Here is a 15,816-nt window from a genome sequence, read left to right as displayed (position 1 = left end):
ATTTTCTTCTTAGTTTTTATCATGGGTAGAAATCAATATGGATGATCATTGGGTTAACATTATATGACACAACAGTGTGAGCTCCATGAGGTGGAGACAATGTTGGACTTATTCAACTCGTAGTCATTTAGGTCAGCATTTCTTCAGTTATAGGACTCTGGTTTCTTTCTGCCCGGAGAGTCACATTCCTTGGATTTTAGCCTGGAAAGGACAATCCTTCTGCAGATAGTAGGATGACCTACCAAGAGCCTTCTCGGTCACATTCCTACCATGAGTCAATCTCTTTCCAGAAAAGGATATGAGCTCTGGCAGTAATGACTTCCATGAAACATGAGTTCCTGACTAAGACTAGGGCCTCCAAATGCATGACAATTTCAGTAGGTTAACTGGATATTCTTTATCAGAAATCATTTCATGAAAAGCAATGTTGATCCATGGCCAATCTCTGACGCTTGATGGGAAGACAGTCTAGGATCTTAGTTAAAAAAAAAATGCTCAGCTTCTGTTAACTCTGTTAACTGTAAATTAGGTTACAAAACATCGTATAAAAGGTAAAAATTCATTTTATTTTTTTTCTTAAATAAAAATGGTTCTAATTGGGACTTTCATTTTACCTTGAAGCTGCAAAGAAGCTTGTGATCTGGTAACCAAAACTGGCATAGTAAGCATGCTCCATAATAGCCATCATCTGAATGCAGTTGTATCCTACACAAGTAAAGGTCAAACAGAGATGAAAAAGCAACATTTAAAAAAAAAGAACTGAAAAAAATATATAAACACAGCATTCTTGTTCTGAAGACATTAAATTTTACATATGATCATTTACATATAAATGATTTGATCACTTTGAAAAGTTCTACTACTTTAACATCTTTTGCTTGTCTGACCTTCTAACACAAAATCGGACGGTTAGTTCTTGAGAGTTGTACTCTAACTAGCTATTTGAAATGTCTTCATTTTAACAAGTAATAAATGATATGCAAATATACTCTTAATTTGACTTTAGAATATTAAAGATGGCAATCTACATATGCTAAACTTCAGTTGCACTTGTAATATTCATAGTGAAGATTATGAAAGCTAAATAAAAGTAACCAGTTGCATGCCATGTACTTTTTATTTTACCTTTGTCTTTATATTTCAATTATTTCTACCATATAACATAAGATATACCAGTAAATCCATTTTTCCACAAGGCAGCTTTTACAAAACCAGAATCCTTCTACTTCCTGCAATTTCTACACCTACACAAGTACTGCAAAGTTGTATGTGTGCACACACAGGCACACATAACCTTAAAAGCATTTACTAATGTGTTTTTAATATAAGGAAATAATCAAAGAAGAAGAAACTTTGGATCTTTAAAAAAATAACTAAGAAAACAATTTTTTCCTCCAAATTTGATAAAATTTGGTAAAATTTTCAAATATGATTTGACTGCTTTGAAAGTTACATTTCTGTAACATACACAGAAAATAATCTGTTCTCAAAGTTCAGTTCATGTTAGTATAGCTTCTCGTGTACATATTTCAGTACTGAATTAATATTGGAACAATTGCAAAGTCACATTCAGATTTACAGATTCATGTTTCAAGAATAACATGAACTATGGTTCATAATCTGCTATTGGCTTTTTCATTATAAAAACAATCTAACTCTATCACATTTCTATCATGATAGAAATATGTACATAAACTCCTGCCCAGATAACATAAATCAATTTTATATTTTATAACAAAATACAGTTTGTAGTTTCTCTATTATGCAATAAATATTATTCTTATGATCAAGCACCAATTTATAGTTTTTATTATTAATTTTATGGCATTACTCATTCTTAGATTCATTTATGCAGGGGTTCTGGGCTATTCAACTGAAACACAACAATGAAAAAGAGAATCCTTGTTTTGTCAAAACTTCTGCAAGACCAGGGTCATAAACAACATATTACAGTATGAAATGGCAGAAGATCTCAAATATAACAATTTAAATATAATAACTATTAAATATAATTAATATTAAATTCTTCATATATTTAATTAATTTTGGTTTCTGGAATCTGACCTCACCATCACAGACAATTAATATCCATGTATAATTAAGAACTTTAACAGTGAGTTGCAAACCTTTCTTCTAGCCAAAGTTTGGACTGCCTAGCAAAAGCAGAATGATTAAATGTACTTTATCTTCCTGCCTAGCTGTTGGACCAGGCACTAATATGCTGTGAAATGATAAAAAAAAAATTACCAATAAAAAGAAAAATAACAAATTTAAAGCATACTGAATCAATAATTCAGCAGTACACTATTAACTCTCCTGGTTGTTCCCATGAAGACAAGGATCTGTGTCATTACAGTCTAACATACAAATATCTAGAACGATGTGTCTTAGAAAAAAGATGCACCATACATATTTGTTAAATAAGTCATCCAGACCAGATGTGGATATATATATATACACATATATATACACACACATATATATACATATATATACATATATATATACACATATATATACATATATACACACATACATATATACATATATGTATGTATATATTTTGACTCTGATACAAAATGGGTTCCAGTAACCTTAAAAAAATGTAAGATTTTTTTTCCCTAACAAACTAAAATGAAAAGGCTATAATCAATGACCACTTAAATTGATAAAAGTTCTCTCCTGTAGAAAAGTAATTATGCTTACATATTTATCTACAATTTGGAAGCCATCAGTTCACATTACTTAAAATTGAAATTGGAATAATATCTTGAATTCTTATGCTCTATCTTATTCCATTTCTCTTTTCTATGCTATCACTATTACAGGGCAATTTGAGAAGCCTAAAATAAAATGCATTTCTATTACATATTTAATCTCTTAACACAAAAAAAGAGACACTTGTAATTAGCTTTTCTAATAAGAGAACAGACTCATTAAAATTTTATCTGAATAAAAATCACAGTTATTACTTACCAAGGTCTTTGATTCTTGGTAGTACATTGCATGTAAAATGTTTATAAGAAGCTATTTTTCCTTCATAGGAAGAAATTCCCACGTGAGATTCATAAATTCTTAGACCTCTTGGCTTCTTTGGTTTGGAATGCTTAAACTACAGAATATAAAATTATATGAAGAATTAGATCAGAAGTACAGGTATGATACTAACTGATTAAGCATGTTAAACGAAATGGTGAATCAACTCAAATAGTTTGGAACTGCTTTCGCATGTAAAAGGCATTTGGCTACATCCATTAAATTTTCTCTTGAAAAGAAATTCCTTTTTAGGATCATGTTAATGGGTCTATTTTATTTTTATTTTTTTAATTTTTTTAATTTTTTAAATTTTTTTAAAGATTTTATTTATTTATTTATTTGACAGAGATAGAGACAGCCAGCGAGAGAGGGAACACAAGCAGGGGGAGTGGGAGAGGAAGAAGCAGGCCCATAGCATAGGAGCCTGATGTGGGGCTCGATCCCACAACGCCGGGATCACGCCCTGAGCCGAAGGCAGACGCTTAACCGCTGTGCCACCCAGGTGCCCCAATGGGTCTATTTTAAAAGAGTAATCATGAAATGGCTTATGCCTTATCCTTGAGCCTTAAAGAAAACACAAGAGCTTAAAATGCACACATAATTGTTAAATGAAAAGCATTTATCGACAAGCTCCAATAACGCAGAAGACAGAAAAGTGAGTTCAAATATATAAACCTTGGCAATAATAAGGCTTTAGAAATAAACCCAAATAATACATTCATGAGGTATCTTCCCTATTCCTTGTTCTAAGGACACTGATCCTGCTTCAAACCAATCACAATGAGAAATATTACATCACTGAAGAATCTGTGATGAATCAGAAATTGTGATTAAAAAAAAAAAGCAGTATCCCTTTCAGGTCAGTATGTAGAGATTTCTTTCTCCCTCCTAACCTCAGAAACACATGATAAAACAAGAACTCACTTCTATGTTTTATTGGCTACAGATGATGAACTCTGATATATGTATGGTAAGTATATCGGGTACACTATGATGTAAAATATAAAACTGTTAGTGAAGAGAGAAGTTGAACATTACTATAAAAGTTATAAAAGTAAAAATTAATTTTCCTAGAAATATTGGAACAAGCATTTATTTAAAGATTTGTTGTTCTCACTTTATATGGGTGTTCTGGATCCCAGTGTATCCAATCATAATTCACATTATCACCTTCACGAGTCACATACTTCGCCCATGGTGAAATACGATACAAGATCTCTCCACTTTTACTCCTAATAACCACCTAAAAAGAGAATGAGATGTTATTGCTTTAAAATACTTTGAAAACTCAAAGATAATGCATAAGAGTTTATGAGCACTGCTACAAGTAAGAAAAGGGGGAATGGTCTTAAGAATCGAAAGTACCATACAGATGTGTACCCTTAAAATGTTTAAATTCCATGGACTTTGCTTTCTTATCTGTTATAGTATATGATCCTTAAAGTCACTTGCAGCTGAAATACTTTATGATTCTCTGGCAACTTCCATCATTGCCAATCAACCATTACAGTGGTTAATGGAAGTAAACATAAAGTAGATAGTAAAAAGACAGGAATATTATTTGGAAACTACTGTGAATAAGTCAATAGGAGGACATAACCCTACTATGTATTTTTTAAAAAAAAGTAATGAGCTATATTGCCATCTCTTTCATTTTGTTTTCATAACAACTATAACATTTTCAAGAAGCTAAAGGAGGAAAATGAGTTTTGATTAACATTTGTATTGTGCACACAAAAATATACATACATACGTACAAACAAATAACACCCTGTAAATATTTTCCACCTCTTTTCAACTTCTTCTATACCCTAGTCCAAGTATGCTTTATCAGATAAAACCAAGTATTTCCCCCTTTAGCCATCCATTCCTATATTTGCCAATAGTATCACTATTGTTATCAATTAAAAAAAAACCCAATAATGTGCAAATCCACCCTTCTAGACTTAATTTTGAATAAAAGATTTTTAACTTATCAACGTGGTTAGATAACAAAGTGAGCCATATGAGCAGAGTTTCCAAGTGATGGAAATGGTAGCTTTATTTCTTAAGTTTTTTTTTTAAATTAACCTTTTAGAAGTAGATACAGGATGATCAAAATTGTTCAGATTAGGAGCTATCTTATGCCCTTAGCATTGAGAGAGAATATATTCTTCAGTCTCCTTTAATAGAGAAAAGCTCTGGTGTGCATAATTCTTGGTAATTAAATATTTGTGTAACGCTTTAAGGTTTAAAAAGGACTTCCATCATTATATCTTACTTGATTCTAGAGAATCTTTAGGACCCAAATATCAAGTGAGACTAAGTTGTCAAAAGTCACCGAATAACAGAGCCTAAAGCTAAACACGGAGCCTCTGATACTCACTTTCTTGCTCTTAAAAGGCAACCACAGCACTTCCTACAGATACCAAAAAATAATAAATCATGATTTATGATGGAAGAGCAGGTGAGTGGTGAAAAGGAATGTCTAACTTACATGAACAAAATTCTCCTTCATTAGGCCTCCCGCTGACAGCTAAATATTGCTATCAAATAATTATCACAAAAAGATGAATGAATAGGATTCATCCATTTCAGTAGTATTCATTCCAAAAGATATGTCCCTTGAGCCACATGAATTCATGGTATAATATACAATAGTAATATGCTTAAGAAAAGGTCCTTTGTCTCACTCATCAACTGAGAATAGGCCATAGGGAAATAAAATACAGAAATCTGTTTTCAGTAAATAACACTCTGCTTAATCCATCTATCTGTCTTGTCTCTCTTTTGCAAAATGGCTCCACAGTCCCTCCAAAGGATGTTCAAAGACCCGTAATTATTTGTGAAGGTGCCTGTTAGCAGACAGAATATTTGAAACTTTAAGTAGAGGACATCAAGAATTTTCACATTCTTTAGAACATCAATTTGCTTGTTATACACATGTCTACAGAGGCTACTGTGTTATGGCTGTTGGAAGGAATAGTCCCTTCATTGGTGTCTCATATTCCTACAAATTTTGCCAGGTATGGCAAGGATACAAGGCCCTGACAATTGCCATTCTCAGAATTACAGAAGCCATTTCTCAGAGTTGTGTTTGTAGCACGTAACCCTGAGGAATATTATGATAATGTCTCCTCTGAAAATACAGAACGGGCTTGCTTACTGCTTGCTATAAAAGAATGGATTCTCCCAGATGAATATTCTGGAGCTATGAGGCAAACCAACTGTGTGAGCAGCATCCATTCAGACAATTTGGTGTCACTCCATGGGATTTGGAAGACAAAGAAAACCAATGCAAATCTGATGCTCATACTGCTTATTGTGCTGTGACTAATAAAATCATTTGTCTCTGACCCAGGAGTTGTGTGCATTCTGCCAGATGGCATGAAACAAGTTAAGTTATAAGCTTGTAGGCAGGGTAAAATCAAACTCTACACCTGACAAAGGATTATTTAATCATTCACTGAATGACTTCAATATTCTTGTTTCCAAAAGTTCCGTTTCTTACTTCCCTAACAGTCATTCCTATTAGTGTTGTTAGGATGGAAACTTTTAAATACCAAATTCCCTCTTTCCTTCTCAGTAATGGAATTATAGTCTAGGTCCTTCAATGATATAGTGAAGCAAAACTTCCCACCAAATCTGGAACACTTATCTGTGATCATTACATAAAAAGTAAATATATTTCTCTGTTCTTTAGGCCCCTAAATTTTGGAGACTTCTTCTTCTTCTTCTTCTTTTTTTTTTTTTTTTAAGATTTTATTTATTTATTTGACAGAAGGAGACAGCCAGCGAGAGAGGGAACACAGGCAAGGGGGAGTGGGAGAGGAAGAAGCAGGCTCCCAGCGGAGGAGCCTGATGTGGGGCTCGATGCCAGGACTCTGAGATCACGCCCTGAGCCGAAGGCAGACGCTTAACGACTGAGCCACCCAGGCGCCCCTGGAGGCTTCTTTATTACACTAGTTCAATTTTCCTAAGCACTCGCCTATAGAAGCCACCTCACCTTGTTTTTTATTTGCTGTCCTTAAATTGTTGTGGTAACCAGCTAAGAGTATTATACTAAATCTAAATAAAGCTAACTTGAGAGATGTTCCAATGAATGGGGAATATAATCTTTCTTGACTAAACTCTGCTCACATTTTTTGGGGGAGAGGGTAATTCCTAGAATTTGGATCTCATGAGTTCAGATTCAGATGAAAGGTGTTTTAGATCATGAGATAGGACTTTACATCATTTAATTTACATCCTCAAAATAGCACATACTATAAAGCAAATTGAAAAGAGATAGCTTGATAGATCGTTCGATGATAATAAGTCTAACGGCTGATGAAGTACAAGAATTCACTTGATACTACCAAATTGAAAGTCTTATACACGGCTAGTGTAAGTCTAAAATAGTACAAAAGCTCTGAATAGCAATTTGTCAATATGTGTTAAAAAAAAAGTAATTCTCAATGACTTAGCAATTCTAATGATAGAACTTTGCCATGGAAATAATCAGAGATGTGTCCGAAGAATTATATCCCTGTCTATTGACCTTAGTGTTACTTTAATTGGCAAAAAGTGAATGACTAAATAATATGTATAATATGTGGCTGTAAATAATAATGTATAGTTGTAAAAACTATAGTACTAAATTATATTGAAGGTTCTAAGAAAATTCTTTCATGTTATGAAAAAGAATGTATTCCATCTCCTAATGCAAATGCACACAATAGAAAAAAATATTTAGATGACTGGCTATGGATAGATTATTAGTAGCCTTTATTTCCTGGTTGTATGTGTGTATGTATCACTTCATTTCTTTGTATAACTTTTTTTTTAAAGATTTTATTTATTTGAGAGAGAGAGAGAGACAGCATGTGCATGTGTGAGCTGGGGGTGGGGGGAGGCAGCCAAAGGAAGAGGGAGACAAGCAGACTCCCTGCTCAGCGGAGAGCTCACTGCAGAGCTCGATCCCAGGACCCTGAGATCGTGGCCTGAGATGAAATCAAGAGTTGGACACTTAACCGATGGAGGTACCCAGGCACCCCTTCATTTGTATAACCTTTTTGATCAGAAACAAATAAGTATTTTAGTAAGGACTGTAGATACATTAATTATATAACTGCATACACATTTGTGGAGCTATGCTATTCAAGTTGCATATATCATGTACCTTAAATATATTGACACGGTGTTAAAAAAAACTTCAAATTACTTTAAAGGAATATACTAATGAATATGATATTGTGATGAATTTTTATAGGTAAATAGATACTTTGTAAAATTATAACCTCTTGTAACATGGTAAAAATATTATCAGGCTCCTTTTTTAATAAATCAAATTATCTCTGACTTATGGGAAGTTACTATCAAAAGACATTAATAAATAAACAAGTATATAAAAGAAACCTCTGTCTCTTCAAAAATCAAATTGACTTAGTGAACTATATGAAGTCAAATTTTATTTAGAAAATGTCACTTAGAACTCAAATAAACAATATAAAAAACAGTTTGGTAAAGCAGTGAACACCTTAAAAAATTGTGTGTGTGTGTGTGTGTGTGTGTGTGTGTGTGTGTGTGTGTGTGTATGTATTCATTCATTCTAGGAATATCTTTTGAAATGCTTCTTGCCAAAGAATATTGTTCCTATGAACCGGAAAATTATGACATAACATGCTCCTCAGGTGGTCGGGTTCATCTGTTTAGAACTATTAGCATACTCTAGAAAATGGTATTGAATGTAATTCTGGGTTTCATGAATGAATGTGTAGAAGACAAAGAGAAAAGGCACAGATATTGAATATTATAATTCAATTTGCTTAAATTATACTACCAAAATTGCAACTATGTGATACAAGGAAAACCTTTCCTTATTAAAAAAAAAAAAGCAGCTTATCAGGGAGGTTATTAGAAATACAGTAATAAAAATAACTATTTAGTGGCGTACAGGTTAAAGTAAATAATGAAGAAAAGTCATTTCTAATTTACAAATCAATGTTATCTCCACTTCTAAATTACCTCTAATTTATATAATAATATCTACTGTTAAGTGATACCATATACAGAAAATATATAAATATAATATATTGATATAGTACATATTATATACTATTATATAACAACACATACAAATATATACAAATATACATTATATATGTTGATATACATATCTATCATACCATTGTACAATACTAAATATGAATATTCTTTGTGCATTTAAAATGTGACTGAAATACATATATGTATATATAAATATATATACAGAGAAAGAGAAGTATACATACATAGAAAATATATTGCAATTTATTTTAAAGCAATTTTTAGGAGTGTGGGGGATGGGCTAGATGGGTAATGGGTATTAAAGAGGGCACTTGTTATGACGAGCACTGGGTATTGTAGGTAAGTGATGAATCACTGAGTTCTACTACAGACATCAATATCGCCCTGAACGTTAACTAAAATTAAAATTAAAAAAAAAAGTGCATGGGGCAAAAATAAAGAAGATAAATTTTTAGAAAAAGTAATCAATGTTCATAATTAAGTTGGAAAATAAGTGATATTCCAGAGAATGTGATGATTTTATCAGTGAGCAGAATCCTGAAGAAATAACTTTTTAATATTTACAAATAACATAGTATAAACATTATTTTATTTTATTTTGTTAAAGAGTTATTTACCTATAAGAGAGACAGAGGAGAGAGGGAGCATGAGCAGGGGGAGGGGCAGAGGGAGAGGGAGAGAGAATCCCAAGTAGACTATATTGAGCACCGAGGCAGAGGTGGGGCTCGGTCTCATGATCTGAGCCGAAATCAAGAGTCATCATCCATCTGACAGAGACACCCAGGCGCCCCAACATTATTTTAAATGCATAGATATAATTATTAAAACTTAAAATAGCTTAATATAATTTTAAAGAAGCTCTTAAATCTCATTTTAAATTCAACTGAAGTTTTATGCCTAATCTTTGTTTAAAAAAATGACATATGAGTATATGTTTTTTCCACAGTTTTGTTTGTTCTTCTGACTTGGATCAGTTTTAAGATTCACTAACATTATGTAAGAATGAATCACTTTGCCATTTTGGGAGGCTCAAAAATGGCCCCTCAAAAGATACTTACATCCTATGCTCTAGAATCTGTAAATGATACTTTATGTAGCAAAAAATGGGTCTTTGCAGATATGATAAAAGAATCTTAAAATGGAGAGATTATCTAGATAATACAAGAGGGCAATCACATTTATCCTTATAAGAGGGAAAAAAGGATATTTATACATAGATAGGAGAGGAAAAAGCAGTGTGACCAAGGAGGCAGAGTGATGCAGACACAAGCCAAAGAATGCCAGCAGCCACCAGAAGCTGGGAGTGGCAAAGAACAGAGGGAGTGTGCTCATTCCAACACCTTGATTTCAGCCCAGTGATACTGGTTTGGAACTTCTGACTTCCAAAATTGTGGGAGAACAAATTTCTATTATTTAAAGCCACCAAATTTGTGCAGCAGCTACAGGAAACTAAATTAGGAAGGAAAAATTACAAGCAATCACTTTTTAAGAATAAAATGGAATGTACTTAAATTTAGTTAAACATCAGTGCTGGACAGAGTTAAAAGATAAAGTTATTTTAATGAATAGTCTAAATAACATATTTTATTTCTTATTAACTTCCTACTCCCCAAAAGAAGACATATACCAATGCATTTCAGTAATCTTCACTAAACAAGTCTCCTTGACAATTCCCAGGAAAAGCAAACTCCTTCAGAGTAAATGTTGCTGATCTTCAGAATTGTTGGGTGAGTTTATAAAAAAAGTGAATTTGTAATACACAGTTTTTATTGCTAGTCTACCCCCATGTATTTATATTCGGAGACTGAATAAAAGGAACTACTCTATATGGTGCAAATAAAAGCTCTGAGTTTACCATAAGCAAAAGCTAAGGGGCTATTTTTCCTACCCAATATCTGATATATTTGCTTCATTAAACAGAGATGAGACTATTTCAATAGATAATCAGTTAGCAAAAATAATAACAATGTTTATTGAAGAAATTTCATACTGAATTTTCTTTTTTGTTGTCGTTGTTTTTTTTGTTTTTTGTTTTTTTTAAAGATTTTATTTATTTATTTCACAGAGAGAGAGACAGCCAGCAAGAGCAGAAACACAAGCAGAGAGGGTGGGAGAGGAAAAAGCAGGCTCCCAGGGGAGGAGCCTGATGTGGGGCTCGATCCCAGAATGCTGAGCCTAAGGCAGATGCTTAACAACTGAGCCACCCAGGCACCCCTCATTCTGAATTTTCTAATTAGGGATATCAGAAACACTAACTGATATTAAAGGATATTTCATTGTGAATTTTAAGTTCATATTTCAATTAATTGAGGGAAAAAAACCAAGACATCAATAAAAGTATTAAGGTATTTTTCTAATAATAACAAGCCCATATTATGTAAATGAGCACTTTGTAGATACACTTTCATAAAACTACATATGTTTGATTGGTAAAATTACATAAATTAGGTTTATATGTGAACTATAATTGGCATTACCATTGTTTATATATTGAACCTACTATGAACCTGAAAATAACATAACTCTGTTATTTGAATTTTTTTAAAAAAATTCTATTAATTTTATCTGGATAATAAAGTTCATACACTTTAGAGATCTCCATTTTTGATCTCATAATTTAGACCATAATTTTATTTACTCAAACAACCTTACACAAGTCATGTGCATATAAAATCATCATAAAAAACGATCACAACTTGAAAGACACATACAGATTGAAAGTGAGGGGATGGAATAGCATTGATCATGCAAATGGAAGTGAAAAGAATGCCAGGATAGCAATAGTTATATCAGACAAAATAGACTTTAAAACAAAGACTGTAATAAGAGACAAAGAAGACACTATATAATCATTAGGGGACAATCCAAAAGAGGACATAACAATTATAAATACTTATGTACCAACATGGGAACATCCAAATACATAAAACACTTACTAAAAAATATAAAGGAATTGATAGTGATATAATAATAGTAGGGGACTTCTACACCCCACTTAGATCAAAGAACAGATCATCTACATAGAAAATCAATAAGGAAACAGTGGCTTTGACTGACACACTGGATCAGATGGATTTAACAGATATGTTCTGAACATTCCATCCTAAAACAACAGAATACACATTCTTTTCAAGTGCACACAGAACATTCTCTAGAACAGATCACATATTAGACCACAAACAAGTCTCAACAAATTCAAGAAGACTGAAGTCATATCATCCATCTTTTCTGACCACAACACTATGAAACTAGAAGTCAACCACATGAAAAATCTGGAAAAAGCACAAATACATGGAGGTTAAATAACATGTTACTAAACAATGAATGGATCAACCAGGAAATCAAAGAAGAAATCAAAACATACATGGAAATAAAAGAAAAACAGTGGTCCAAAATCTTTGTGAAACAGCAAAAGTGGTTCTAAAAGAGAAATTTACAGCAATACAGGCATATCTCAAGAAGCAAGAAAAATCTCAAAGAACCTAAAGGAGCTAGGAAAAGAAGAACAAACAAAACCTCAAACCAGCAGAAGGCGGGAAATAATAAAGATTAGAGCAGAAATTAATAATATGGAAATTTAAAAAACAACAGATCAATGAAACTAGGAGCTGGTTCTTTGAAAATATCAACAAAAATGTCTAGCCAGACTAATCAAAAAGAGAGAGAGAAAGAGAGAGAGAGAGAGAAAGGAGGCTCTAATAAACAAAATCAGACACAAAAGAAGAGAAGTAACAACACTGCAGAAATACAAAGATTTTAGGAGAATATTATGAAAAATTATGTGCCAACAAACTGGACAACATACAAGAAATGGATAAACTTCTAGAAACATATAACATACCAAAACTGGAGCAGGAAGAAAAGAAAATTTGAACAGACTCATTACCAGTGATTAAACTGAGTCACTAATCAAAAAACTCCCAACAAACAAAAGTCCAGAACTAGAGGGCTTCACAGATGATTTCTACCAAACACTGAACAAGAAGTTAATACCTATTCTTCTCAAACATTTCCAAAACCTAGAAAAGGAAGGAAAAAATCCAAAATCATTCTATAAAGTCAGCATTATCCTGATACCAAAACCAGAAAAAGACACCATGAGGAGCGTCTGGGTGGCTCAGTTGGCTGGGCATCCAACTCTTCATTTTGGTTCAGCTCATGATCTCAGAAATGTGAGATCAACCCCACATCAGGCTCTGTGCTTAGTACAGGGTCCACTGGAGAATCTCTGCCTCTCCCACTCCTGCTGCCCCCCCCCACTTGCCCTCCTTCTTTTTCACTCAAATAAATAAAATCTTTAAAAAAAAAAAGACACCATGAAGAAAACAGAACTATAGACCAATATCTCTGAAGAACACAGATGCAAAAATCCTCAACAAAATATTAGCAAACTGAACTCAAAAATACATTAAAAAAATCATTCAATATGACCAAGTAGGATTTATTCCTGGGATACAAAGGTGGTCAATATTCACAAATCAATCAACACAATACACCATCACATCAATAAGAGAAAGGATAAGAACCATATGATCATTTCAATAGACACAGAAAAAGCATTTAACAAAGTACAACATCCATTCATGAATAAAACCCTCAACAAAATAGGTTTAGAGGGAACATACCCCAACATAATAAAGGCCATATATGAAAAACCAACAGCTAACATCATACTCAATGGGGGAAAACTCAGAGCTTTTCCCCTAAGTTCAGGAACAAGACAAGGATGTCCATTCTCGCAACTATTATTCAACATAGTACTGGAAGTCCTAACCATTGCAAACAGACAAAAGAAAGGAATAAAAGGCATCCAAACTAGTGAAGAAGTATAACTTTCATTATCTGCAGATGACATTATATTATACATAGAAAACCCTAAAGTCTCCACCAAAAAAACCTACTAGAACGGGTAAATGAATTCAGTAAGGCCACAGGATACAAAATCAATCTATAGAAATCTGTTGCATTTCTGTACACTAGTAACAAAGCAACAAAAAGAGAAATTAAGAAAATAATCACTTTTACAATTGCATCAAAAATAATAAGATACCTAGGAATAAACCTAACCAGAGAAGTGAAAGACTGAAAACTATAAAACACTGTACACTGAAAATAATAAGATACCTAGGAATACCTAGGAATAAACCTAACCAGAGAAGTGAAAGACTGAAAACTATAAAACACTGTACACTGAAAATAATAAGATACCTAGGAATACCTAGGAATAAACCTAACCAGAGAAGTGAAAGACTGAAAACTATAAAACACTGACAAAAGAAATTGAAGAGAACACAAATAAATGGAAAGCTATTCCATGCTCATTTACTGGAAGAAAAAATATTGTTAAAATGTCTATATTACCCAAAGGAATCTACACATTTAAGGCAATCCCATCAAAATACCCAGAGCATTTTTCAAAGAACTAGAATGAAAAATCCTAAAATGTGTATGGAACCACAAAAGATCCAGAATAGCCAAAGAAAGTAATCTTGAAAAACAGAACTGGAGGTATCACAATTTCAAACTTCAAGTTATACTACAGAGTGGTAGTAATCAAAATACTGTGATAGTGGCACAAAAATACACACATAGATCAATGGAACATATTAGAAAGCCCAGAAATGAACCCTCAGTTATACAGCCAATTAATCTTCCACAAAGCAGAAAAGAATATGCAATGGGAAAAAGACAGTCTCTTCAACAAATGGTGTTGTGAAAACTGGACAGCTACATGCAAAAGAATGAACCTTGACCACTTTCTTACACCAAACACACAAATTGAAAATGGATTAAAGACCTAAATGTGAGACCTGAAACCATAAAACTTCTAAAAGAGAGAAGGGGCAGTAACTTCTCTGACATTGGCTGTAGCAACATTTTTCTAGATATGTCTCCTGAGGCAAGGGACACAAAAGCAAAAATAAACTATTGGGACTATACCAAATAAAAAGCTTCTGCAGCAAAGGAAACAACCAAACTAAAAGACAACCTACTGAATGGGAGAAGATATTTGCAAATGACATATCTGATAAAGGGTTAGTAATCAAAATATGTAAAGAACTTAAAACACTCAACACCCAAAAAATGAATAATCCAATTAAAAAATGGGCAGAAGACATGAATAGACATTTCTCCAAAGAAGACATGCAGATGACCAACAGACACATGAAAAGATGCTCACCATCACTTATCATCAGGAAAATGCCAATGATATTACTTCACACCTGTCAGATGGCTAAAGTGAAAAACAGGAAACAATAGGTGTTGGCAAGGCTATGGAGAAAAAGGAACCCTCCTGAGTATTGGTGGGAATGCAACTGCTGCAGCCACTGTGAAAAAACAGTATGGAGGTTCCCCAAAAAGTTAAAAATAGTGGGTATTTACCCAAAAAATATAAAAATACTAATTCAAAGTCATAAATGCACCCCTATGTCTATTGCAGCATTATTTACAATAGCCAAGATATGGAAGCAGCAAAGTCCATTGACTGATGAATAGATAAAAAAGTAACGTGTAGGGGCGTCTGGATGGCTCAGTTGGTTAAGCATCTGCCTTCGGCCCCATGTCTGGCTCCCTGCTCAGTGGGGAGTCTGCTTCTCCCTCTTCCCCTCTCCCTGCTCGTGCCTTCTCTCTCTCTCTCTCTAATAAATAAAATCTTAAAAAAATAAAAAAAAGCAGTAATGTGTGTGTGTGTGTGTCTTTGTGTGTGTATATATATATTACACACAATATATATATACACACACATGCTGG

General features: G+C 33.2%; 1 protein-coding gene across 2 annotated transcripts in view; it reads right to left on the bottom strand.

Annotated features, from left to right (window-relative positions):
* GBE1 (1,4-alpha-glucan branching enzyme 1) overlaps positions 1-15,816 on the bottom strand; it is a 268,038-nt gene that overhangs the window by 139,437 nt on the left and 112,785 nt on the right. For both annotated transcript variants that reach the window (XM_045785422.2, XM_045785421.2), the window contains exons 4-6: positions 4,154-4,279; positions 2,977-3,112; positions 615-705 (exon numbers count right to left, since the gene is read on the bottom strand). In XM_045785422.2, the coding sequence (XP_045641378.1) occupies positions 615-705; positions 2,977-3,112; positions 4,154-4,279 (353 nt within the window). The remainder of the gene's footprint in view (positions 1-614; positions 706-2,976; positions 3,113-4,153; positions 4,280-15,816) is intronic.

The sequence above is a fragment of the Ursus americanus genome, chromosome 4 (genome assembly GCF_024610735.1).
Source record: "Ursus americanus isolate L20-20 chromosome 4, mUrsAme1.1.p, whole genome shotgun sequence".
NCBI lineage: Eukaryota > Metazoa > Chordata > Mammalia > Carnivora > Ursidae > Ursus > Ursus americanus.
The sequence above is the reverse complement of the archived record's forward strand: the minus strand, read 5'-3'. Positions and strand labels throughout refer to the sequence as shown.